Raw genomic sequence first — 23943 nt, forward strand, 5'->3', positions numbered from 1 at the left:
ATGATATGGATGGCTATCGGATTAATGAATCACTCGTAGCATGGGCTGAAAAGAAGGATAAATTCTCTGACACCAGTCATGATTTTTGGCCAACACGCAAACTTAAAAAGGTGTATAAGGCGGTTACAGGGAGAATTAGTGGAGCTACAAAAAAGATGTGCTTCTGGCTCAAACAACAAGCAGGCAAGGCAGGGTCGAAAAGCTGCGGGGCAGGGTCCTTCAACAGGGAGGGACCAACAGGGAGGGGTCAACCCACAAGGCAGTACCCAGATCTCCCAGCCCCTCCCGATTACGAAATAGGGACAGCGCCATCTGGTGGCCAGGGGGTGGAATGGGAATGGTCCTTCGACGCAATGAGAGCGACATGGTGCTCACACGCGGTGCTGATGGACCTTACGGTGCCGCCAAGCATGTTCGGAACAGATGACAGCTATGCAGGAGCAATCCACGGGCCCTACCAAGCAATGCACCCGATGCAGTCACCTATGAATGTGGGTTCCCACCTGCCTCCACTGCCACTCACACCTCAACAGGGCTACCTGTCACCCCAACCCCAATCAGCCCCTCCTTCGCTTCAGCCACAGGCCAATCACCAACCACTGCATTCAGGATATGCAGGGAAATTTGATTTGGACACACTCCCCTCATCCAAAGAGACACCTCTGAAGGCCTTGTACTTGCAACAAGACCACCCCATGAGGACCAAGGGAAAAGCTGACTGCGGCCTGCTGAAAAGGGAACCTGTGATGTTGACTGGAAAAGTTCCCCCAAGCGTGAAACAATACCCGCTCAACCGAGCTGCTGTCGACGGACTGAAGCCAATCATCAAAGATTTGTGTGATCAAGGAATCATCGACAAGGCTCAATCTGCCTCCAACGCCCAGGTGTGGCCTGTGAAGAAACCAAATGGATCCTGGAGACTGACGGTGGACTACCGTCTGGCCAATCAAGGCCTCGCCCACCTGAGTCCTGTTGTGGCCTCTGGTGACCAGTTCCTCAAGATCTTCACAGTGCTTGACGCCGTTAACGCGGTAGCAGATCTCTTGGACGCAATGCTACTTCCCAAAGAACTGTCGGTGGTCAAGGTGAAAGCTCACACAAACTTGGACACCCCAGAAGCCCGTGGTAACGCGCTAGCTGATGACGCATCCAGAAAAGCAGCAAGACAAAAAGAGAGGAGGAAAAATGGAAATGTTGAAATGAAAACTGACCTCGGAACGGAAAACGACTACGCAAAATGCCTACGATTGAAAAAGGAATCTGGAAACGAAGAATGGCGGAAGGAAAGACTGGCAAAGATGCATCAAGAAGGAACACCTTGGGTGGACGCGCTCCCCATTGCGCTGAGTAGCATGAGAGCTACGCACAACAAAGATGTGGGCCTGTCCCCTTACGAAGTGGTGTTTGGCTGGTTCTTCAGCTTCCCAGGCTCAGTTGACCTGCGCACAGCCGATGTGGCCCTCACCTCAGACGCATTGATGAACTACTGCATCAAGCTCTCAGAGACCCTCCAGCTGACATCCAACCAAGTCAAAGAGGCTTGGGTTGAGCCGCCAGAGGGAGGACACTCTCTGGTGCCTGGACAGTGGGTCATGATTCACAAACAACAAAGAGTTCCGCTAGAGGCTAAATACGAAGGGCCGTATCAGATACTGTTAGTTACTCCATCTGCCATTAGGGTAGCCAATTCAACAAAGTGGATAAATGCAAGCCACTGTAAATTAGTTGACGCACCAACTGACTGAGATTGACTTTCACTGGACTGGCAAAATTTCACGTCTGTGTTACAGAGTAGGTGAGAAGAGGGAGGTAAGAGTGCGGGAAGACTTTAATTTCTCCTGTGGATTTTTTATTTTAACGGAGGGCTTAGTTGCAAAGGTGACGAAAGGAAGATTAGGGAATTAAAGTGCAGGTTTCTCCTCTGTCCTCTCGAACCAGTCCAGGTGAGATGTTGGTATAGGTTTTTGGTGGTACAACTTCTTAGATTAGAATCACACTTGCTTATTGCTATAATAGTGTTTACTTTATTCAAGATAAATGTTTAGTTGCTTAGCATTAAAGCATGCCATAACTGTGTTAGATTAACAAATTGTTTGAAGGCTTGCAATTGCCTTCCCCCCAACTGATACTGCTCTTGTTCTTTAAATCCTATGTACCCCGTGGCTGGAAACCTGGAGATCGTCATCACGACCGAGATCCTGAGATAGCTTGGCTATCTGCACCATCTGAACTGTGTTGCCATCTTTTGAACTTTCCAGACCACGAACTGTTATCCTCTTCATCAGCCGTCCCAGGAGAAGACTCTTGAAACGACTGTTCCAAAATGAAATGCCATGTGTTGTATGCCCTGTTGATATGTTATTTGTGTATAAAAGGAAATTGTGACATTGACAGTCATTATGAGGTCCACAGAGATAACACCTTCTTGCAGGCTGCGCACGGTTTAGCCAAAGCTAAAGGAGCGCAGGCTTGTTGGGTTTGTGGGTTGAGTCAAACCTCCTCACAGGTACCACCTTACATTGTTGTCCCCTTCACGATCCCTAAGTACATCGCTGCCTATGGAACACCCTCCATAGATGCCCCCTTTTCCCAAGGTGGCCGCCCTAAAGGCCATACCTGAGAATGGAACCCCCCGTCCCCCAACCCATCTCCCCAAAATTGTTTAGATTACGCTTCTCTTTTACTTTACCTTCCCTTCCCATCTCCCCCCACTTTCAGTAGGGTTTCCCCCGAGTGACCCCAGAACCTATACTGGATTTCCCAGTGTATGACAAGTATGCTTGCTTTATTATTTCCTGTCCTTTTTGCCAGTTCCTCACCCTCCTTCCCTGTTTTGTTTTTCTTTCCATATAATCATATAAAATGTCAGAGCCATGTAATATGTTTATTGTTTAGGTTTTCCAGAAATACACTGTTGTTGTTGATATTTTAAACTATGTTTAAGAATGATCAAGAGGGAGGAATGTTAGATTCTGGTGTATTTCTCATGTACAGATCTTAAAGTGTAAGTTTGGCCCCGAATTCCTGTAAGGTTAATAGGTTACCATAAGTGTACCACATCATATGGTTCTCTATGAGAAACAGCTCCAGTGTCCATAAGATGTCTGCATAGGCCCCTCTGTGTGTGTGCTGTGTGGCATTCCTCAAAGGCGCCCATTCTATCAGGCCCAAGGGCAAGGGCATCGATGAGCTCATGAGACTGTTTACGTGTTCATATGTGTGTGTGTGTAATCCTTTGGAAGAGATGTTATACATTCTATTTGCCTTACGTAATTATACTGGTTAAATTGGGCTGCGCGCTAGACTCAGGTCGATCAGAGCAAGAATCACGAGAGACGACACCATCTCCTCTCCAGGACGGATCCACGCAGGCTGCGTATGCCCTGAAAGAACTCTGCTCCACCGGTACTTTAGATGCTTAGACTCAGAAAAGTACTTAGTGATATTTCTTGTCTGCTACAATAAATATCTTTGGCTCTGATCCGAACTGCTTCAAGCTCCTTGATTGAGACTTCATTCTACAACCACCAAGACCACCTTTTGTGATTAAGTGTAGTAGCCTAAATACGGAATAGAATCTTACAGCTTACATGTGCAGATCACGTCCTGGGTCGGAGCTATTCTCTATCTAATGACTACAAGAAGTAAATGGACCTGTGTGTGTGTGCGTGTGTGTAATTTGATTGTGTTTAACAAAGCACAGAATGATGGTGTCTGTCTCCTCTAGGGGCAATGTAAGAGAGCAGGGTGTTTTTTCATGTTAATCAGCCCAGCCACTGACTGATTTGGCTTGGGAGTTGAGTCTCCTAATTTTTGCAGCTTTTAATTAGTGGCTTATTTAACTGCTTAGCAAGAAAACACTCGGTTGGTCTCCAGGTATTTGATTTAATTTCTTCCTTGTTAAAAGGAACCTGACTAAACTTAAACTTGCAAAATGAATCTTTTTGCCACCATAACGATGAAGTAGGAGCGGCATCGTAGAAGTTCTATTTTCACTGGTATCTTATCAGTGGATTTCGATGTATTGTAAGCTATAACCATTGTTGAGTGTCTCTTTTCCTATGACCTGTTTTCCTGAAATCTCTGTTCTCTCTCTTTTCATCTCAGCTTGTCTTCAGCTATTGTGACAAGTTGTTTGGCATTGTGATCAAGGACATAGAAGGCATGGACTCCAGCATCCTTAAGGGGGATATGAGCTCGGGCAAGAAACAGAAGGTACTCTGAGCGGGACGGCCCTTCTCTGGTTAACTTGCTGATGTTCTGCATTGATCTGATTCTGCATTGATTCCTCATCCCCGCTTCTTCTTTTACAGATTGAGATTGGTTTGTTGCTTGGCAACAGTCAGGTGGTTTTCGAGAAAGCGGAGAGCTCTTCTGTTCAGCTCGTTGGTCAGTGTTTACCTGACACACACACACACACACACACTCACACACACACAGCTCACTCTCTCAGATATTTTGTACAGACTTTTATTGGACACAGTGCTGAGGTCCTCACCAAGAGCTAGTCTTTCATAGGTTGGTTTCTCAAAGCCACTTGCCACCTGTTCAAGATGAGATTTTAAAAAGTCAGCCGGTCATCAGCAGCAGCTGTGGAAATGTGTGCCTCTCCATCAGTGATGATGTGCTAGTCATCTGCATTTGACTCCCTTTCTGTGAAGTCTCAGACAAACAAACAAACAACACTGCCTTCTGTTTCTGTCCTGATGTTCTGTTTTCATGGAGAGTTTTAATTGAATTAGCTGAAACCACATTGACATGTCAGCCATGTACTCCTTCAGTATCTCATTTGTGTACTGCCAAGTATCACCACTAGGTGGAAGCATCTGCACTGTTTTTGTAATGAAACGCTGCTTTTAGTTGGAAAGTTGTTCAAAATTCCTGACATATCATAACTTACCATAATGTGTTTTATCTGCATTTATTCAGTCTGTTTGACCTTGTATCCATGTAATATGAACCCCGAATCTAGTTTTAATCCCTTTAATTTAATAGTTTTAATTGCCTGCCGTGTTTTGCGAGTTAAATGTTTTGATAGCGTTTTGCGTGACGTTCAACTCTAAAGCCCTGGTCATCCTCCCACTCTCTGCTCCCACAGGGAAGGCCAAAACCCGAGAGTCTCGGCAGTCCATCATCAACCCGGACTGGAACTTTGAGCGCATGGGCATTGGCGGCCTGGACAAGGAGTTCTCCGACATCTTCCGCCGAGCCTTTGCCTCACGAGTCTTCCCTACGGACATTGTGGAACAGATGGGTGGGTACCCCTTTTCTGATCGAGACACCCCTCTTTTCATTTATTCCTGCTCTGCACTCTCTCCTGCTCTTTCTTTGCTGTCAGGCCACCTCTCACGGCCTATCTGTACCTCTTTCTACCTGTCTGCTTCTAGTTTTCATCTCTTCCTTTTCTTTCAGCCTTTCCCCTCTGTCCTACGGCACTCTCTCTTTCCTTTTTCCTTCCCTCTCTCTTTCCCTCTCTCCCCATCTGTCATGTCCTTGTTTCATAGTCCGTGTCGCGTGGTTTGGCCAGACCTCATTGCGCTGTCACCAGTAAATCTTCACTGGCCCACACACTGTCGGCATCCCAGCATGCACTGGGAGAGCTGACTCATGAGGAAGTGAGTGGGGCCCGTCCGCCAAAGTAAACCCTGCCGTCTGAAACCTAATGATTTAATAATGATCCCGTCTAAGATTCTGGTGCTTCTTGTGTGCTATTCTGACTGGTGCTTGGGGCAGTGGGAGTTGAGAAAATGCTCAAATTTATAAGTGGAGTCCAGAGAAATGCTGAGAAGGCTCAGAGGTGTCGAGTTTCTCTCTTTGCTTTAAGTGCATGTCAATTCTGACAAAATATACCTTTGTTGCGTTCTATAGTTTGTGACAGCAATGCTCTGTTTGTGTAACATGACCTCGGCAAGGGCTTAACGTCATCTTCAATCACAATGCACTCTCAGGTAGGGATGCACCGATCCGATATTTGTATCGGTATCGGTACCGATATTGACGACATTTCTAGATCGGGTATCGGTGAAAATGTGCCGATCCAAAAAAAAAAAAAAAAAATATTTTTTTTTTTTTTTTTTTTAAATATTTATATTTGAATCCTATTCCTACTACCTTGCTGCTTTGATAATTCAATTTACCTCACGGGATTAATACAAGTTTATCTATCTATCTGTCTATTGGCTGATCTATTCAGTGTAATTCTATGCTGTGCGCTGTGAGTGACGTCATACAAAAGCAACATGCCGTGCAGAGCTCAGTGTTTACAAAATGGAGCGAGCGAAAGGATCTGCTATCTGGAGCTATTTATTATTTTATTATTTATTTTGTTTTACATTGTATTTTGAATCCCTAATTGCACTGACTGAACCAGTCACACTATATTTATATGATTAAGATTGTTTTACTGGTGCAAAATGATTAAATAAATTAGTAATTCAGTACATTTATATCTGTTTATTTGTTTTTTTTTTACATAGGAAAGAAATGTTTAAGTCAAGTCTCATGATCCCAGATCTCCCCCAATGAAACTTACAGTTTGTTATCATCATTTCGCTTTTTTTTTTATATCGGTATGGTATCGGTATCGGAGGTGAAAAAAGCGGATCGGTGCATCCCTACTCTCAGGGTGAAGAATGTACTAGAGGCAGTACGTTTAATTTAACATTTTGTAGGCCTCAAAACTATATCTGGCGAACCATGGTTTTGTTAGGTCAGAATTAACTTCATATTTTTACCCGATTAACTTATTCAAATGTATGAACAGAATTTAAGTTGACTGATTAATTAGAGCTCATGTGATTTAGTAAAGGTATAACCTAATACTTATGTGGGAAGCTAGATTGAGTTGTTGTGGTACACGTGCTCATTGTCAGCATCCCTGTCAGGTAGGGTTAGTGGTTGCATCTGCTTTACCTATTCTCCTCCCTTCAGAGATGCCTGCCTCAGCTATAAGAATTAACTATAGCATTAGACAACTGCCGTGTCTAAGCAGCGGTTCTAGAATGTTCCGCCCAGTCACAGTAGAGCACGCATGCACACCACCACGTGATTTTACTAAAGCGCTTCATGGAAGGAGAGCATGGTTTACAAAACACCTGATAAATAAATATCTTCAGCGCGCACTTGAGCACACATACACACACCCCCAGCCAGTGTGGTGACATGTGGCTGGGAGATGACCTTTGGGGTGCTGATGTACGCAGGAGTTGGCCTCTGGCTGGGAGCAGCTGGCCAAGGTAATGAGATGGCAAGCTCTGATAGCGCAAAGGTGAGGGCCTAATTGGGCTGTGTGGGGAGCCCAGGTGCAGAGGGAGAGAGAGGGGGTGGACGGGAGAGAGGGAGAGGGGGGGAGGACGGGAGAGAGGGAGAATCTGGTCTTTAGGAGAAATGGAGGGGGGAGGGTATGGGAGAGGAGGGGAGGGTATGGGAGGGGAGGACAGACAGACAAAGCTTGGGTGGGAAGACCGAGAACTTGCACTCTTAGTCACACCTGCACACACCCTCTCCATCAGTCTGCCTCACGCACAACCTTCTGTCACGCACATACACACAAGTTCACAAACGCCCTTTTACATATAGTAAAGGTCTTCTGCACACACACCTCCACACATACGTAGAGAGACACACATTCACAAACTCACACACTTAGAAAGACAAGGGGGGAAAATCCCTGCCTTAAAGGTCAGCCTCGTGAGTGAGGACAGTAGCTGGACTGCCCCCCCAAAACACACACACTCACACACTCACACACTCACACACACTCACACACAGTGCCCTCTCCCCTCCCCAGCAGCAGTCTCCTCAGGCCTGACCGTGCCCCAGCTGTCATCAGGTGTGAATGGGCCGGGCTGATTTGGATCTGGGGCCTGGTGCTTATCTGCAGTCAGTAAATGGCAAGCGGCGGGTGTAATTAGGCCGGCCGTGAGAGAGGCTGTCTGGGCCGCAGCAATGCGCACCACGCTGCTGATCTGAGTGGTATTTGTGTATGAAAACACATCTGTCAAGCTGAAACAACTCAGCAGGCTTTTACTGTAAATCCACGCCCCCCCCCCAACCTCCACACACACACAAACGCACACACCCGCCCCCACCCCCTGGATTTTTCTCCTGGTCTGCTGCTCTTACAGCAGACATACTTGTAAGCTGGTGGTGAAGCTTCCAGTCTTTGGTTGGCTAGTTTATCCCTGTATTAAAAGCGTCTCTATATAATACAATAATTTGACTGGACATTAAATGCAATGTTCCTCCTCTATCTGTCTTTCCCTTTCTTTTTTCCTCTCTCTCAATTTTTTTCTGTCCCATATCCCTCTCTCCAGGCTGTAAGCATGTGAAGGGTATCCTGCTCTTTGGGCCTCCTGGATGTGGTAAGACACTGATGGCCCGGCAGATCGGGACGATGCTGAACGCTCGCGAACCCAAAGTGGTCAACGGCCCCGAGATTCTCAACAAGTACGTGGGCGAGTCCGAGGCCAACATTAGGAAGCTGTTTGCCGACGCAGAGGACGAGCAGAAAAGGGTGAGGGGGTGACCTCTGGTCTACTTTCATCACAGACCCACACCTACGCACACACACGTGTTGACTGTACCTACACACACACACACACACACACACACACACACACACACAGCCACACAGACACACAGACAGTATGGTCTAAAGATTCCACCTAACTTTAGTGGCTGGTATCCAAAACATGAGAAGTCCATTCCTGCACTGCATTTTTTTGAAGAATGGGGACTTTCCATTGAACTTCAGATATTGCCCAAACCTAAGCATAATCCCCATCTTTGGATGCAACCCCAAGAATCTAGCCTTTCATGACAGTCTGTCAGTTTGCCATGTGTTGTTTAATTAAAATATTTCTTTAAGGGTTATTGGCAAGATGTTATTGGCAAGTTGTTGGCAAACATCAACAATGAAAGCCCTGAGCAGGCTTCAATAGATGCTCAGTGAGTGTGCCACAATGGTGTACTTCACTGTGAGACATTGAAGAATCGTTTCAGCCATGGGGTCTCCCATCCTTGTGCGATGCTGGGCTGGGCTTGGTGCGACTGGGACAGTGATGGGACTCACTCAACACCTGCCTAATGAGTGTGGCGCTATCTCCAGCCAAACCTCCCGACCCACCCACCCACGCTCTCCATGCCACCTCTTGTCCCGCGGGGGGCACAAGGGTGGCCCCGTCCTGCCCCCATCCCAATAACAGCCCCTCACCTGGGCTAAATGTTAAGGTTTTGTCCCAGAGTAGTTGACAGGGCGGCCGGTGATGGAGAGATAAGCCTTAATTGGAGGTGCCACTGTGCACGCGGCCAGCCAAGCCCTGGACCGATCTCTGACCTTGGTGATGATTGCTTTTTATATTTAGGTTTGAATCATTAGCAGGAATGTTTATTTAATTCCCTCCGGTGGAGATTGATGGTTTGTCCTTGGGCTGTTGGATGGGTGTGTGGTTTGTGTAACGTCAGTGAGTAGAGACAGCTGTTTTGAAATCTCTTGCAGCTGGGTGCCAACAGTGGGCTGCACATCATCATCTTTGACGAGATCGATGCCATCTGCAAGCAGCGTGGCAGCATGGCTGGCAGCACTGGTGTCCATGACACCGTAGTCAACCAGCTGTTGTCCAAGATCGATGGGGTGGAGCAGCTCAACAACATCCTGGTTATTGGTGAGTGTCACTTTACCTAAATTAATATCTTGTTTAATATTTCTGACAGTAGCATATTCCCATCAGTTTCGGCTTTGCCTTGGATTTTTACTAACATATGTTCGTAACAAAAGCTCTTACCGATGCTTGTTGGTAGTAACTGACAATACTGAATGTCTAATTGCTGGAAATGTCCTGTGTATTCATCCTCAGGAATGACAAACAGGTCTGATCTGATTGATGAAGCCCTGTTGAGACCTGGCAGATTGGAGGTGAAAATGGAGATTGGTAAGAAACCTGCTCTAACATGCAGCAGGCCGCTCCTCTTCCCGCTTTCTCGTCGTAGTGGTATGTCTTTGTCTGCTCATGTTTCTGCTGCCCCTGTCCCCTTTCTCAGGCCTGCCCGACGAACATGGACGTGTCCAGATCCTCAACATCCACACGGCTAAGATGCGCGACTTCAACCTGCTGGCCACTGACGTCAATGTTAAGGAGCTGGCCGCCGAGACCAAGAACTTTAGCGGTGCTGAGCTGGAGGGGCTGGTTCGCGCCGCCCAGTCCACGGCCATGAACCGCCACATCAAGGCTAGTGTGCTCCTCTCAAAGCAGGCCTGAAACATCCTTTTAACAGTTGCATAGATCAAATCTGTCTCCCATGTTGTTATTCTGTGTTGTGATGGGGTTTATAGGTTGGTGTTAGGTTCAACTTGATTAAAAAAAAAAAAAAAAAAAAAAAACGGAAAGGCAAAATCTGGGGAAAAGTTTTGGGAAAAATATGACCATAAGGTTTACAGAGCCCTACATGAAAGTCACATTTCGATCATCTATATTTTGTTAACCGCCTTTTAGAATGAGGCTAAGATCTTAGAGAGATAGTCATATAATTAGGAAATGAGCATCAAATTTGGAACAGTTTGGAGGTTTTTTTTATCGTTATGTATTGGAGCTCTACCCCCCGTGAGCTAGTTAGCTAGCTAGCAAGCTAACTACTGAGTGTGTAGATTGGAGAAATAAAAGTAGAGATGTAGCCATATGTCCCCTCCCCACCTCAAAGCCTTATCTGGGCCCGCTCTAGTGCCCTGTGCTGAAAACTGGCCAAAAGCCAAACTGAACTGCAATTTGCTGAACTTTGAAGTCTTTGTAATTTGACCTAGCTTCCTATAGGCTGAGTTTCAGTAACATTGTGAAGAACTACTTGGTCCAGTCTGCTATAACCTCAGCTAATATGTCTCTCTCTACTTTAGCCAACCACTTTTCTTTGCTTTCGTGTGTGTGTGTGTGTGTGTGTGTGTGTGTGTGTGTGTGTGTGTGTGTGTGTGTGTGTGTGTGTGTGTGTGTGTGTGTGTGTGTGTGTGTGTGTGTGTGTGTGTGTGTTCATGAGAGACAGCAGAGTTTAATCAGACGTGCTGACTACAACAGCCAGGCGAGCAAACACACAGCGAAAGGGAGGCGCTTACCAGTAGAATGCCCACAGAGGGCTGGTTCATATTTGATGGTGTTGAAAACAGATTGACAGGAACTTGCACAACTAACTGGGATGACATTAGCTTTGTCCCTCTCTCTCCTCTCTCTCTCTCTCTCTCTCTCTCTCTCTCTCTCTCTCTCTCTCTCTCTCTCTCTCTCTCTCTCTCTTCCTCTCTCTTACCCACTCAACCATCTGCCTTGCTTTCTGGCTGTTTCTCACTGCTTTCTTGTGTGGGTCATGGTTTCTTTTTAGCCATTTCTTTTTTTAACAAACCCAAATGCACACTTACAAATCAGCTCATTAGGCTTCTCAGCAGCCTCTGTTTGGTAGATTGGTAGTGAAATGAGGTGATGTGTATGTAAATGTATGTAAAGCCAGACAGGCACTGTGCGATTTCGGCCCAATTTTAGCCCGATTCAGTTGGCCTAGACAGGTTTTAGAATTTGTGCGTGTGTGTGCGCATTTCACCGGCCCATATTGCAGCTTTTGTGCATTACTGTTGTGGCCTTGCCCTTCTCCAGGCCAACCAGTAAGGTGACTCATGGGTTACTGCTGGACTGGCTGAGTGAGTAACTCCCTGTTCATCCATGCAGGCCAGCAACACCGTTGAAGTGGACCTGGAGAAGGCAGAGAAGCTGCAGGTCAGCAGAGACGACTTTCTGGCCTCCTTGGAAAATGACATCAAACCGGTAAGTGTTCAGGCAACAACCTCTCCATTTCAGGCTATTTATTTAAGAGTTGAAAGGTTGTTTCATACATTTCTGGTTGAGTGTGCTCTGAGCATATTATCACTGATGGTGACCAACAAAATGAATGTAATGATTAGTGTCTGGCATCGGTTCATCAAGTGCATTCCTCAGCATTTCAGTGACAGTGCCTGTGCAAAAAAGTGAATATTTAATTGGTAAAATAATATTATTAGCTATTGTTTATAGCTGTATTATATATTGATGATATGTCATTTAACTCTATTTAAGCACTGTTTAAATACATTGCCCAGATAAGGCGTTGTATATCACGTGCAATTGATTTGATTCTGGTCACACAAGGTTTATTAAGTTCTCTTTTTTACCCTCTTCTTGCCCAGGCCTTTGGTACCCACCAGGAAGACTATGCCAGTTACATCATGAATGACATCATCAGGTGGGGGGACCCAGTGACGAATGTGTTGGATGATGGCACACTGCTGGTCCAGCAGACCAAAAACAGCGACCGTACCCCACTGGTGTCCGTTCTACTGGAGGGTTAGTTGTGTTCCGTTCAGCAGCACTCTTTTGTCTTTCTGTCAGTTATTCATCCCTCGTTCTCCCTCCCTCCCTCTCTCTCTCTCTATTTCTCTCTCTCTCTCTCTCCTTTCTCTCTGTCTGACACAGTAGTGTCTCCCCCTCAGTGCTTGCCATTGCCCATTGTAGATCTCCCTCTGTGTGTCTGTGGTTTCTGTTCCCACCACTCATTCTCTCTCTCTCTCTCACTCACTCACTCACTCACTCACTCACTCGTTCACACACACACACACACACACACACACACACACACACACACACACACACACACACACATTCGTGCTGGTATTTATGCAGTGAAGTTGTTTTCTTACCCATATGCTCTGCCCTCTGAGTCCTCACCATGGGTATGTGTGTGTATTCCCAGTGAAACCGCCGTACAAAACACCATAAATGCTGTCTGTCCACAGGGCCGCCACACAGCGGCAAAACCGCCCTGGCTGCCAAGATTGCAGAGGATTCCCAGTTCCCTTTCATCAAGATCTGTTCTCCAGACAAGATGATTGGCCACTCGGAGGTCGCCAAGTGCCAGGCCATCAAGAAGGTGAGCGATGGCTCTATGGTTACTCGTTCATGCCACCTGTGTCGAGATGTTGGTGTAGGTGCCATGTGTCGTCCATCACATCAGTTAAAAAAAAAATCAAATTGGCTATTGCGGTCTTATGTTGTATATAAAATTCTGGCTGTCTCAAGTCTTTTGTTATGAAATGTATGTTACGTTCATCCCTGTAGATATTCGAGGATGCCTACAAGTCCCAGCTAAGTTGTATTGTGGTGGATGACATTGAGCGGTTGCTGGGTAAGCATCCTTGGTCAGACATGTTTATCACAGGCCCTTCTTTGGTAAATAAGAAAAAAAAGAGTTGCATATTCATAATAGGAATGTTTTGTTTGACTCTTTCCAGATTATGTCCCAATTGGACCTCGGTTCTCCAATCTGGTTCTGCAAGCTCTGCTGGTTCTGTTGAAGAAACCACCTCCTCATGTAAGTACAGAAGACCGAGTGTGAAGAAGTCAGGGTGTGTGAGGTATGCAGTGGAGACACTCACCACGTCTCCAGTACCTTTAGTGTGAAGCCCATACATGTTTGCTGATGCATGTCTACCCGCTGCTGTGGTAAGAACATTAAAACCAAAATGAAACTGAAGTTGACCTTGATCTGAACTTGAAGTTCACTTTATCCATACTAACACTAGTTAAAAAGTTCAGGCTTCCTTAGTATCTGCCTCAGAGCATGTTTAGAGTATGGGCTGCTGTTATGACTCCCTCTCAGTACAGCACCAGTGATGGCCTTTGGACAGTAGTCTGTAAGGCAGTTAAAGGGCATATACTGTTGACGTTCTGTTGCAACTCACTGCTGCGTGCACCCAATGGCAGTGCTACTTAATGAGAACCAACCAATCTCAGAATCAGATAAGGAAGATGCATTACCGGTCGTGACGGACAGGGGGCAGTAGCTTGACTTCAAAGCTTGGTTTACTGGGAGAGTCGTAATGGGAGGCATTTACGGTATTTACGCAATTTATGCAAAAATGTGTCTGCGGTTTGTGTGTGTGTTTGTTTGTCAGTCTGTGTGTGTGATTTTTGTGTGATTACTGTTCTGACTGTCATTTGAGTTTTCATGTTCAAATCTGCACCTCATTAAGTGTAATTGTTTTTGTTGTGTCTAGAGATGTAAGTGTGTACATCGAAGGCCATTGTTTCTGATCTGTGGTTTACTGAGCTATGTAAACCAAACAATGTGTCTTGCCCCTCCCTTTTTTAAAAACATCGTCTCAGAGTAGCTATGGCTATATGTATGTTTATAGAACTACTGGTTTATCTCATAGTTAGAATGCTCAAACTGTGGACATTTCACCATCACCACCAAATGACAGTGTGAAGTAGTGGTGTTTGTTACAGACATGGTGGATTCCTGTCATGCCCCATCTGCTTTTAGAAGGAACTGGTAAATTGGCATGGTTGGGTTGTGCCTGGTGGTTAGGACAATTCCATTTACACTTGTTTGGGCAGTGTTGTTTAGTGATGTTTACTGTTGGGATGTGTTTGTGCTGTGTCTGTTTGGAGGCCTCTGTTTTATGCTGTTGTGTTATACACATAGTGTGGTATTGTGCTGTGGTGTATAGTGTAGCTCTGTGAGCGAGGCCTGTGTTGTTCCGATGTTGCATTGGAGGTGTATTGTGCTGTGGCGTGGTCGTCGTCGTTGTCGTTGTTGTTGTTGTTGTGGTTGCGGTAGGGGCTGAATGGGGCTGGCTGTGCTATTTCCCCCTGAGTGGGGAGCAGGAGCAAGGGGCCCATATAGCCCAGGAGCCCAGCAGGGAGCCGGCCCCGAGCAGAAAGGGACCGGTGGGAGAGCCGTAAGCTGGCAGAGCGCGCTGCCTGTGTGGCACTTCATCTGCATGCAACCAACACAAGCCCCGCGCCATGGGGGGTTGAGGGGTAGGGTAAGGGTCGGGGGGTGGTGGAGGTTTTTGCGGGGCGGGTGGTGGTGGGGACGGGGACGGGGGGGTGAGGCGGCATACGGACCATAATCCCCCTCTTCTCATAGCTTCGGGCCTCTGGGAATCCGGCAGCGCCTGGCCCAGTTGGACAGGGGTCGGAGGAGTGCAGGAGTGCAGATAACGCAGGGTGGGGGGCTTTGGTTTGGGGTTTTGTTTCGTGTGGGGGTGGGTTTCACCGCAGCAGACACCTCGGGTCTGTGTCTCTTCACAGCGTGACATACATGCTGCTGCAATGTGAGGTATTGGCTGAACAGGAGATGAACTTGCGATCGCTCAGAACGTGCAGCATCTCCAAGGTAATCCCAGCGTTCGGGGAAAAAGAATGGCAGAATGGCCTCCTGAGAGTTGGTCATATCAAGGGACAGTATCACGTGTCAACCAAAGACATCATAAGGTTAAATAAATTGAATCTTATTATTGTACAGGCTTGGTGTACAAGCTGCTGTAGTCCCTAGACAAGGTGTTATTTGTCGGTGTTTCCGCCCTGGCCTCCTCAGTAATTAAACGGCATGCGTTTCTGGTTTGTCCTTCTCAGGGCCGCAAACTGCTGATCGTCGGCACCACCAGTCGGAAGTCCGTGCTGCAGGAGATGGAGATGCTGGACGCCTTCAGCACCAAGATCCATGTCCCCAACATCTCCCGAGGAGAGGAGCTGGTGGAGGCCCTGGAGGTGAGCGCCTGGTCCAGGGGGGAGGGACACGGTTAGGACCTGCCTGGGGTTCAACCACCAGCCTCAGAACGTCAAGTGTTGTGCACTACTGATGCAATCCACTAGAGGGCGCTCTCTCTATTACTCACTCCGTATGCGCACAGTCTGTTTGTTTGTTCCCATCAGCAGATAAGAAGTGGCGCTTTTTTTTAATTACAAGGTTAAAGAAAGAAGCCTTGCTAAACACCTGAAGCTTGATGGGTTGGGATTGAAAATGGTTGTTGTTAACATTTACACCTCAAAGGCACACCTGCACACACATGTAATGTGTAATTTGCTGCAACCACATTGTTTGACTATAGCTAGCCTCTAACCTCTCCTCATGGGTGATGACACTGCAGGCCTGAGGTGAACGGTTGAGGCTTCTTTATGGGGTTTCATTCTTACTGGCAATGACTGATGTTACGGGTGGTTGATTTATAAATGCATCAACAAACAGGAGTCATCTGAATTAATGGGGAAAATTGGCGACCGGTGAACATGCTCAGATGTGTGTTGTGGTTGTAACACCTTTTCTCTCTGTCTGTCTGTCTGTCTGTGTGTGTGTGTGTGTGTGTGTGTGTGTGTGTGTGTGTGTCTCTCTCTCTATCTCTGTCTCTCTCTCTCTCTCCTTCCATCTGGCACAGATGCTTGGTAGCTTTCAGGAAAAGGAGCGCGCCGTCATTGCAAAGGAGGTGAAAGGCAAGAGTGTGTGGATCGGCATCAAGAAACTGCTGATGCTTATCGAGATGTCCCTGCAGGTGTGTGTGTGTTTGTGAAGAATAACTTGAGAGCATCCGTGCCCACCCATGTGTCTAGACTGCCGCCTGAGTCACAGCTCTCTCTCACGAGCACATTTTGTGGCCCGAGTCAATGTGAATTAGTGTCAGTTATGGGCCTGGTGACGAAATGAGAAACAGGCTGCGAGAGAGGATCTCTCCAGAATGGTGGGAGCGCGGCCAGTAGTTTAAGCAGCGTTGCTCAACACTGAAGACAGAGCTACCGGCCTGGTTGGAATTATCATAAGCCCAAGTGTATTGAACGTATCGTTTTTTTTTTTTTCATTCAATTTTTAAAAACCCTTTTTTTTTTTTTTCCTGCCTTTTGTCGGTTCATCCTGGGGTGCATCTGAGTTTCTGGTATCAAGTTAGTAATTTGGATATTAAAATTTTAGTCATTTGAAGTATCCACTGAAGATACCTGTTGCAATGTTAAATATTACTGAATAAAATTCACATAGTACTTTTTTGGTGCTGGGTATTTGCACCGTTGCTCTGATTTCAATCGATCCAAAAAAAAAGTGCTGAAAAGCAAGACTGACTTGGTTGGTAAAAACATGATGTTTGGTCGCACTACTCTTAAGGGAACACAAATTTACAGGCACACATGGGTATAGTTTCTTGAACAGTGAAAAAAATTGATGTAACAACAGGTTTTCCTCTATGCGTTCACAGTTTGCAGAAGTTGAACGAGAGCGCATAATCTATAAGGGAAGAACTGGTAATAATTGGATTTCTTTAAATGATGGTAAGGCTGTTTAACAATTGCGGAAACGAGCCTAGAAAATAGGAAGAAAATCATAGTGGCCTAAAATAAATAAATAATAAATATTGAGATTTTTTTTTTTTAAAGTAGTGTCATAGATTATCAGGGTCAAGTATCTTCTATAAAATTATATTTTTGCACACCCCCAGTACTTGAACCTTAGTCATGTCCATGTCATGTCAATCACTTATCAGTGCTCAAAAACAGTGATCTTGTTTTCATTTATATAGGGTTGCGGAGGTTACACTGTGCATGCAGTTTGTCAGTAAACATTTGCTAGAACTTATGGGTATTGTAGTGTTATTTTCCACTTCATCATCAATATTCTGCCATTCATGTGGGTTCATCTGCAGTCTTTATCATGTCATATCATGGCATCATGTTCTGTTTGAAATTGTTTACACATAGTTTTATAGGGAATGTAGTTTAGTGCGGCTGAGTTTATGGCACTTGTAGTCCTGTTTGTGCGGGATGCGGTGTGTAATTGCTGTGGTATGTGCGGAGTGTTAGAGAGAGAGAGAGAGAGAGAGAGAGAGAGGAGAGAGAGAGAGAGAGAGAGAGAGAGAGGAGAGAGAGAGAGAGAGAGAGAGAGAGAGAGAGAGAGAGAGAGAGAGAGAGAGAGAGAGAGAGAGAGAGAGAGAGAGAGACCTGTCTGCCGAGAGAGAGAGAGACCTGTCTGCCGAGACATGCTGCTCCCAGCCACCCGCTATGCTCTCCCTCCCCCCATCTTTATCCATTTCTCTCTCCCCCTTTCCCTCTCTCTTTCAATGCGTTACTCACTCCTATATCCACCTCTCTTTCTTTCTTTCTCTGCTCTCTGAGCTCATGCCTTTACCTCTTTCTCTCCTTCATCTCTCCCTTAAATTCCCCCCTTTCCTCATCTTTTTTTCCAAGCTCTTAGACTCCTCTGTTTCAACTCCAATGGCCGTAGGCAATCTGAGAGATGAGTTATTGCGTGCTCTGCCATTAATTTTTTTTAACTCCTCCACCCCCCACCACCCCTCCCAAGTTTAACACCCTTTAGCTCTAACCGTTGTTCATGCCCTTAAATGTAATTCTCAAACTGAAGATGTTCTGTTGTAGAAGCGACTGTACCTGCTGTGCTACCTGTTGTGTTGGATGAAGAGTTACAAATGGTGGCAGAGGAGTCCAGCTCTAATGTGGCGAAGCTGTGTCTCGTCATCTTTTTGATGTGGTCACAAGACTAATCAAGACGTTTATTTATTAGTGTATTTTTGCTTTTTTAAGTGACTTAAAAGTTCCTACAATTGTAAGTTTAGATCATGTAATGAAGATGTTTTTTATGTTACTGAAGGAATAATTCATGAATTTGCAAGATGCTTTGCCTATTGAATGGATGCAACCAAGCAGACATTTTGCGACACAAATCCCCTCCCCATTGTCATGACCCCACCGGTGCCTTGGCGGTTACATTATCGTAACTCCACCAAAACTTTGTTACAGCATCCATGTTGCATCTATATCACCTTGGTTTGTGACCACCACCATCCATGTCACCCCCCAGCCATCCTTAAAGCCTTACTCCTCAGGACCAGGACCCAGGTGGCACTGGAGAGTTTGACAGAGTACTCATTGCAGCCTGCTCTGATGACATGTCGCCTGTGTTGTCTGTGGGTGGTGTTGTCAACATGTCAGTCGAAGCAGTGGACTGACTCCAACGTGCATAAGACTCAAATCTGCCTGTGGATGACAAATGTTCTTCCATGTATACATGCTCGCATTTTTGGGTTTTCTCAGAATTTGCGGTTGCTGGCTGCCGATTGTGTTTTCTCATTTAAATTTGATCTCAATTTGTGTGTGTGTGTGTGTGTGTGTGTGTTTTGTGTTTCAGATGCATGCTGATTATAGAGTTAGCAAGTTTCTGGTCCTGCTCAGGGAAGAAGGAGCGTAAGTATACCTCTGAAGCCCATCTCTTATAAGAAGCACATGTTTTGCTCCTCGGCCTTGAAAGGCCACTGATGTCATCATCACACCAGGTCATGTGACGTATGTCTTCCTTCTCAGGCTGGATTCGGACCTTCACATGAGGATATAGGGACGCTCTGCTGTAGCAATGCCCTGCAGACATTTATGGTAAGTCCAGACAGTGGCTCCAACGCCAGAAACCAACACAAACTAGTGTGTGACCATAGCCTTGGGTACAAGGGTTACTTTGTAGACCATTGGCATTTTGCAGAGTTCAAGGGCAGTCATTTAGTTCATGAGGATGCGAAGTGGGCCAAGCAAACACAGGCAGTGGCCACTCAGTGCCTTGAATGAGGTCAATGAAATGCAGGAGAGTGAGAGGGACCTCACAAACACTGTGCAGCCTCTCATGAATAGATCTCTCTTTACCCCCCTGATCAACTCTCTTTCATACTGGCCTCATCTCTCCCTCACAGTGGCCAAGGAGGACAAGACCACGGGCAGCTTGTGTTCGGAAGAGAGGGAGCGAGAAAAAAAGGACACTCTCTTTCGGCTCCTTCCGGTCTCTACACGCACTGGAACATGAGTGTTTGTCAGTGGTGAGGGTGACCTGCCAGTGACACTACCACCCCCAACCCCCATCCCCAGCTCAACGCTGTTCTGCGGATCAACCAGAACACACAACTCCCCTCTGTGGCTCCTCAACGTTGTCCTCTGATGCACAACCGGCCCCACACTCCCCTGAGTTGTTCTGTATAGGTGTCTCATTGTTTCTAGTGGATATATCAGTGGTCGATGTAAAAGCTGGCCTGAACTGTGTGTGTGTGTGAGTGTGTGTGTGTGTGTGCGTGCTTGTGTGTGTGTGTGTGCACGCTCAAGCATGTCTGTGAAAAAGCTGCTGTGCTGAGTTTGATTATATTTGCATAGACTTAAGAAGAAATCATTCCACCAACAAAGAACAGTTTTCTTCCTAATGCCTTATCTGTGATCTTTCTCGCTCTCTTTCTCTCTCTCTCTCTCTCTCTCTCTCTCACCCTTGTTCTTAATGATTATGCTAGTGCCTGAGCTCACTTAACTGTTTTATGATGACCGTGTTTCTAATTAAGGACACTAGTTGTGCTTTTCCTGACCAAATCCTCAATTGTGACTCTGTTACTGTTGTACTTTTGTAAAATAATTTGTTTTTCACTGAAGTGTATCAGCTCACTGTTGTGCCTTTGCATGAAGTAGCTTTAGGGGAAAAGTTTGACTAGCTGTTATTGCATTTAAAAGAGGTGAAGGGGGTGTGTGTGTGTGTGTGTGTGTGTGTGTGTGTGTGTGTGTGTGTGTGTGTGTGTGTGTGTGTGTGTGTGTGTGTGTGTGTGTGTGTGTGTGTGTGTGTGTGTGTGTGTGTGTGTGTGTGTGTGTGTGTGTGTGTGTGTGTGTGTGTGTGTCGGTACAGCCAAAGGGAAACTGTGATTTCTCCGATCTTAGAAAAAATGGATGGATGTCTCCGTATTGTAGAATGGCTAACTTACACCATCCTCTTTCACCTTAAAAAAAAAGATGGCCCACCCTTTTTTTCTTCGACGCATCAGAGACCCAGATGGCTAACTGCACCAAGATGGCCAAACTGGAAAGTATGGTCGGATTGGCGAGCGAAGCAACAAGCGGTGATGTCATCGCCACGGATTTTTAAAGTGCTGTGCACCGAGAATCAAACGCGCTGACCCAAACTCCCCTGGGCCCAATGTGTGCCCCGCAGTGCTGGCTACTGGCACAGACCCCACACTCCTTCTCTTTTGCTCCCTCTGTCTCTCGCTTTTGTTTTTCCTCCCTTCTTTAATCATCCGAAGAGCCTATCTTAGTTAGTTCGTCTTCACATCCAATCTATGGGTATGGGTTAGTATCGCATCACACAAAATCCCACCGCAACACTCGTCTCCAGCACAGAAATATCAGACGCAAACTTCCATTCTCTGTCAGAGGCAGGAATGTTTTCCTAGGAGGCTAAGGGGAAGGGGAAAAAACTGTTCTGCTGGCCACCTACACACTAGTCTTGAAGAGGTCATAAAGGCTTAGGTAATGCTTATAACTGGGTAATGTTAGGCTCATGACCATTGTCACACTTCCAAGAAGCTACCCCAAATTATCTTGCCACACAGTATGAATACAGGGTGACTGATGTCTCTTCCACATGTCATTTAATCCAGCCTGCACATCAGTGTTTCCCTATGAAGGAAAATACTATTAGTAGATTTCAGTGCTATGTAGAGATTTTTAACGTCTCGACCTGCAGTCTTTGTGTGTGGAATGTATAATGTCAATCGTGGTGAAGCCAAGAACAGAGTTGTGCACAATTCAGACGAACACAGTGCCGTTATATAATCTTGATGTATATGTTTCTAACATTGTAATTGATATTGGATGCTCTATGAAACAGTGCGATCTTGTCCGAGTGCAATTTTGATTGCAATAAAGATACACTAAAATGAGAATTGATGGAACTTTAATGAATCAGTGTTCTTTGATCATGTGGGTTCCTATGCCCTCTTGTCCCTGTCAACACATATGCACACACACATAGTGTTTAAACTGATGTGGCTTTAGCAGCGGGTGAAACAAGTGATGTCAGAACTGCAAATTTAAAACACGTTTTCAAATTTCCTTTCCAAATGTGTGCCCCCCCCCCCCCCCATCAGAAACATTTCTCATCATTTGTGAAAATCTGTGACTTCTGAGCACATTTGTTTTTGATTGTTAGCGTTATTTAACAGTGCCTAATGCTGGAGGTCTGTCACTGACAAGTTAGCGGGGGCCCATATTTTTTTTCTGTCTCTCTCTCTCTCTTTTATATGAAGACCAAGACAATTACTAGGCAAGCAGGCCTCACATAAGTACAGACTGCAGCCATTTATCATCATGCGACCTTAGTGTGAAAATGACAGTGCAGCTGCTTCTATTGTGAGATGGAGGCTTGGGGGAGGGGGATGATTAAGATGCCACCATTTATTACACTGTGGGAAACTCACAGACATTGGACTGTCAGCCCAATACATCTGTACTTACAAAAAATGGCAAGAAAAACAGACCTTAAATGTATGTTCCGTAAGTGTTATAAGCACCAGTGGCTGACACTGTTTTTGTAGATTTTAGCATGTGCAGTTGATTTTGAAAAAAGAATGAAAAACACGAGTCAAGTAAGGTCTTCAAATATATAATCTTAGTTCATACAGATATATACATTGTATAATAAATAATATTTATAAAAACATAACTTTTTTCAGATTATAAAATAAAAAGGGAATTATTAACTTTAAAACTTTTTATACAAAACTTTGGATATAGCAGGGGGAGAGATGGGTTGAGGTGGAGATGCACTGCTGTATGTGGTCGGGGGAGAAAGTGTGTGTGTGTGTGTGTGTGTGTGTATGTGTGGTGGGGGGAATAAAGGGTGAAGCCTTGGCACAGAAACAGGTAGCGTAGCCTCTGTTGTGCGTTTAGTCTCAGAAGGTAATTAACGAGGGTGCAAGCATGACTGCTTGAACTGTCAGAACATGTTGTCTTGAAACCTGCGCTGGTCTCTTCCACCATGTTAATGCTGCTCTAACCCCAGCTCTCCTTATCACTCATGCTCTCATACCCCCCCCCCCCCCCCCCCCCAAACACACACACTGACTCCCATTTCCCCTCTCCACAAAGCAGATTTATCCCCCTCTTACATCACTTCCTCTTTTGCTAACCTTCTTCCTTCCTTGCTCTCTTTCCTCTCTCTCCATCCTCATATCTCTCCTTCTTCTCTCTCCTTCCTTCTTTCCTCTGTGTTTGTTTCTCCCCCTCATACCAAGAGGGATTGAGATGAATGAAATCGTTTCACAGTAGTATGAGGCGCACACCGTACACAGCTTTACAATGGGTTAGGTCATCCACAGATTATTGTCCATCATCAGAATTAGAGTAACTCCTACCGTTAGTATTGTCATTAGTAGTTTCTGTAAGTGCAAAGTTGACTGTTATTTGCACATATCAGTGTGTTTTTTGTTGTTGTTTTTACTTTCAGAAAGCCCTTTCTTTGCCACCTTCCATGTCATCATAACCAGTTTTGTTCTGGTTCTGCCATGGTTTTCTCTGCAGGTTGACTAAGAAGGACTTCTGGACACCCTTAAGCGTTTCTCAGACCAATGGTTTGGGATGGAGTTGGGCTAAAGAACCCCTGTAGGGTGGTGTGTGTGTGTGTGGGGGGGGGGTGTCTAGGGGCTGTCCCCCATTTCCACAGGACCGACATGATACCACATACATTAATCTCCCACATAGGTAACAGAGAATGCCAAAGCAAACACAGACAGAATGCATTTTTTGTTTTTTCCTAATACAACACCACGCACTGTCTACCTCTTGCCTTTTGTTCTTACATGTACCAAAGACATTAGAGAGAGTCTGCAGGAGCCCAAGGCATCGTGTGTGTGGACCCTCCACTCTCTGATGGCGCACAGCAGTACACCTCCGGGGGGTTCAGAGCTGAGGAGGAGCACTGAGAGCCACAGACGTAGAAAGAATGTCTCTTTTCCCGCGAGCGCCAAGGCGGTGTGCATACCGGCGTCGTTCTCCACGAATATGTCAGAAATGTAAAGGGGCCGTAAAAACAGCAACAGAAGCTTCCAGGCATTTTTCTCCTGCCTCTGAAGGCATCTGCTTACGTGTGGGCAGCAGCAATGGCACAATACTTTGGGGGGGGGGGGGGGGGGGGGGGGGGGGGGGGGGGTGGAGATGAGGGGAGGGGGGGGGGGGGGTGTACAGAGCAAGGGGTGTTCAGTAGTGAAGTGAGGGCTAATAGTTGACAGGGGGAAAGTAGGAAGGGGGTTGATCCATTCAGTAGTTTAAGACTAGAAGTGTCCATTCTCCTTATCTTTTT

At 45.9% G+C, this 23943-nt stretch overlaps 1 protein-coding gene across 2 annotated transcripts in view; it reads left to right on the top strand.

The window, feature by feature from the left end:
* LOC308361594 (vesicle-fusing ATPase) overlaps window positions 1-20430 on the top strand; it is a gene marked incomplete at its 3' end in the record, with an annotated part of 32452 nt that extends 12022 nt beyond the window's left edge. The window contains exons 6-22 of one of the 2 annotated variants that reach the window (XM_080833989.1): window positions 4108-4215; window positions 4314-4389; window positions 5099-5254; window positions 8316-8515; window positions 9500-9665; window positions 9858-9932; window positions 10042-10229; window positions 11703-11798; window positions 12197-12353; window positions 12803-12936; window positions 13125-13191; window positions 13298-13377; window positions 15429-15563; window positions 16229-16342; window positions 18979-19034; window positions 19152-19220; window positions 19529-20430. In XM_080833989.1, coding sequence (XP_080690115.1) covers window positions 4108-4215; window positions 4314-4389; window positions 5099-5254; window positions 8316-8515; window positions 9500-9665; window positions 9858-9932; window positions 10042-10229; window positions 11703-11798; window positions 12197-12353; window positions 12803-12936; window positions 13125-13191; window positions 13298-13377; window positions 15429-15563; window positions 16229-16342; window positions 18979-19034; window positions 19152-19182 — 1839 coding nt within the window. Of the gene's footprint in view, window positions 1-4107; window positions 4216-4313; window positions 4390-5098; window positions 5255-8315; window positions 8516-9499; window positions 9666-9857; window positions 9933-10041; window positions 10230-11702; window positions 11799-12196; window positions 12354-12802; window positions 12937-13124; window positions 13192-13297; window positions 13378-15428; window positions 15564-16228; window positions 16343-18978; window positions 19039-19151; window positions 19221-19528 lie in introns of those variants that run through there. The other variant, XM_080833990.1, reaches the window with a different exon arrangement.
* Window positions 20431-23943: the final 3513 nt, after the last annotated feature.

Source organism: Sprattus sprattus (assembly GCF_963457725.1).
Source record: "Sprattus sprattus genome assembly, chromosome: 3".
NCBI lineage: Eukaryota > Metazoa > Chordata > Actinopteri > Clupeiformes > Clupeidae > Sprattus > Sprattus sprattus.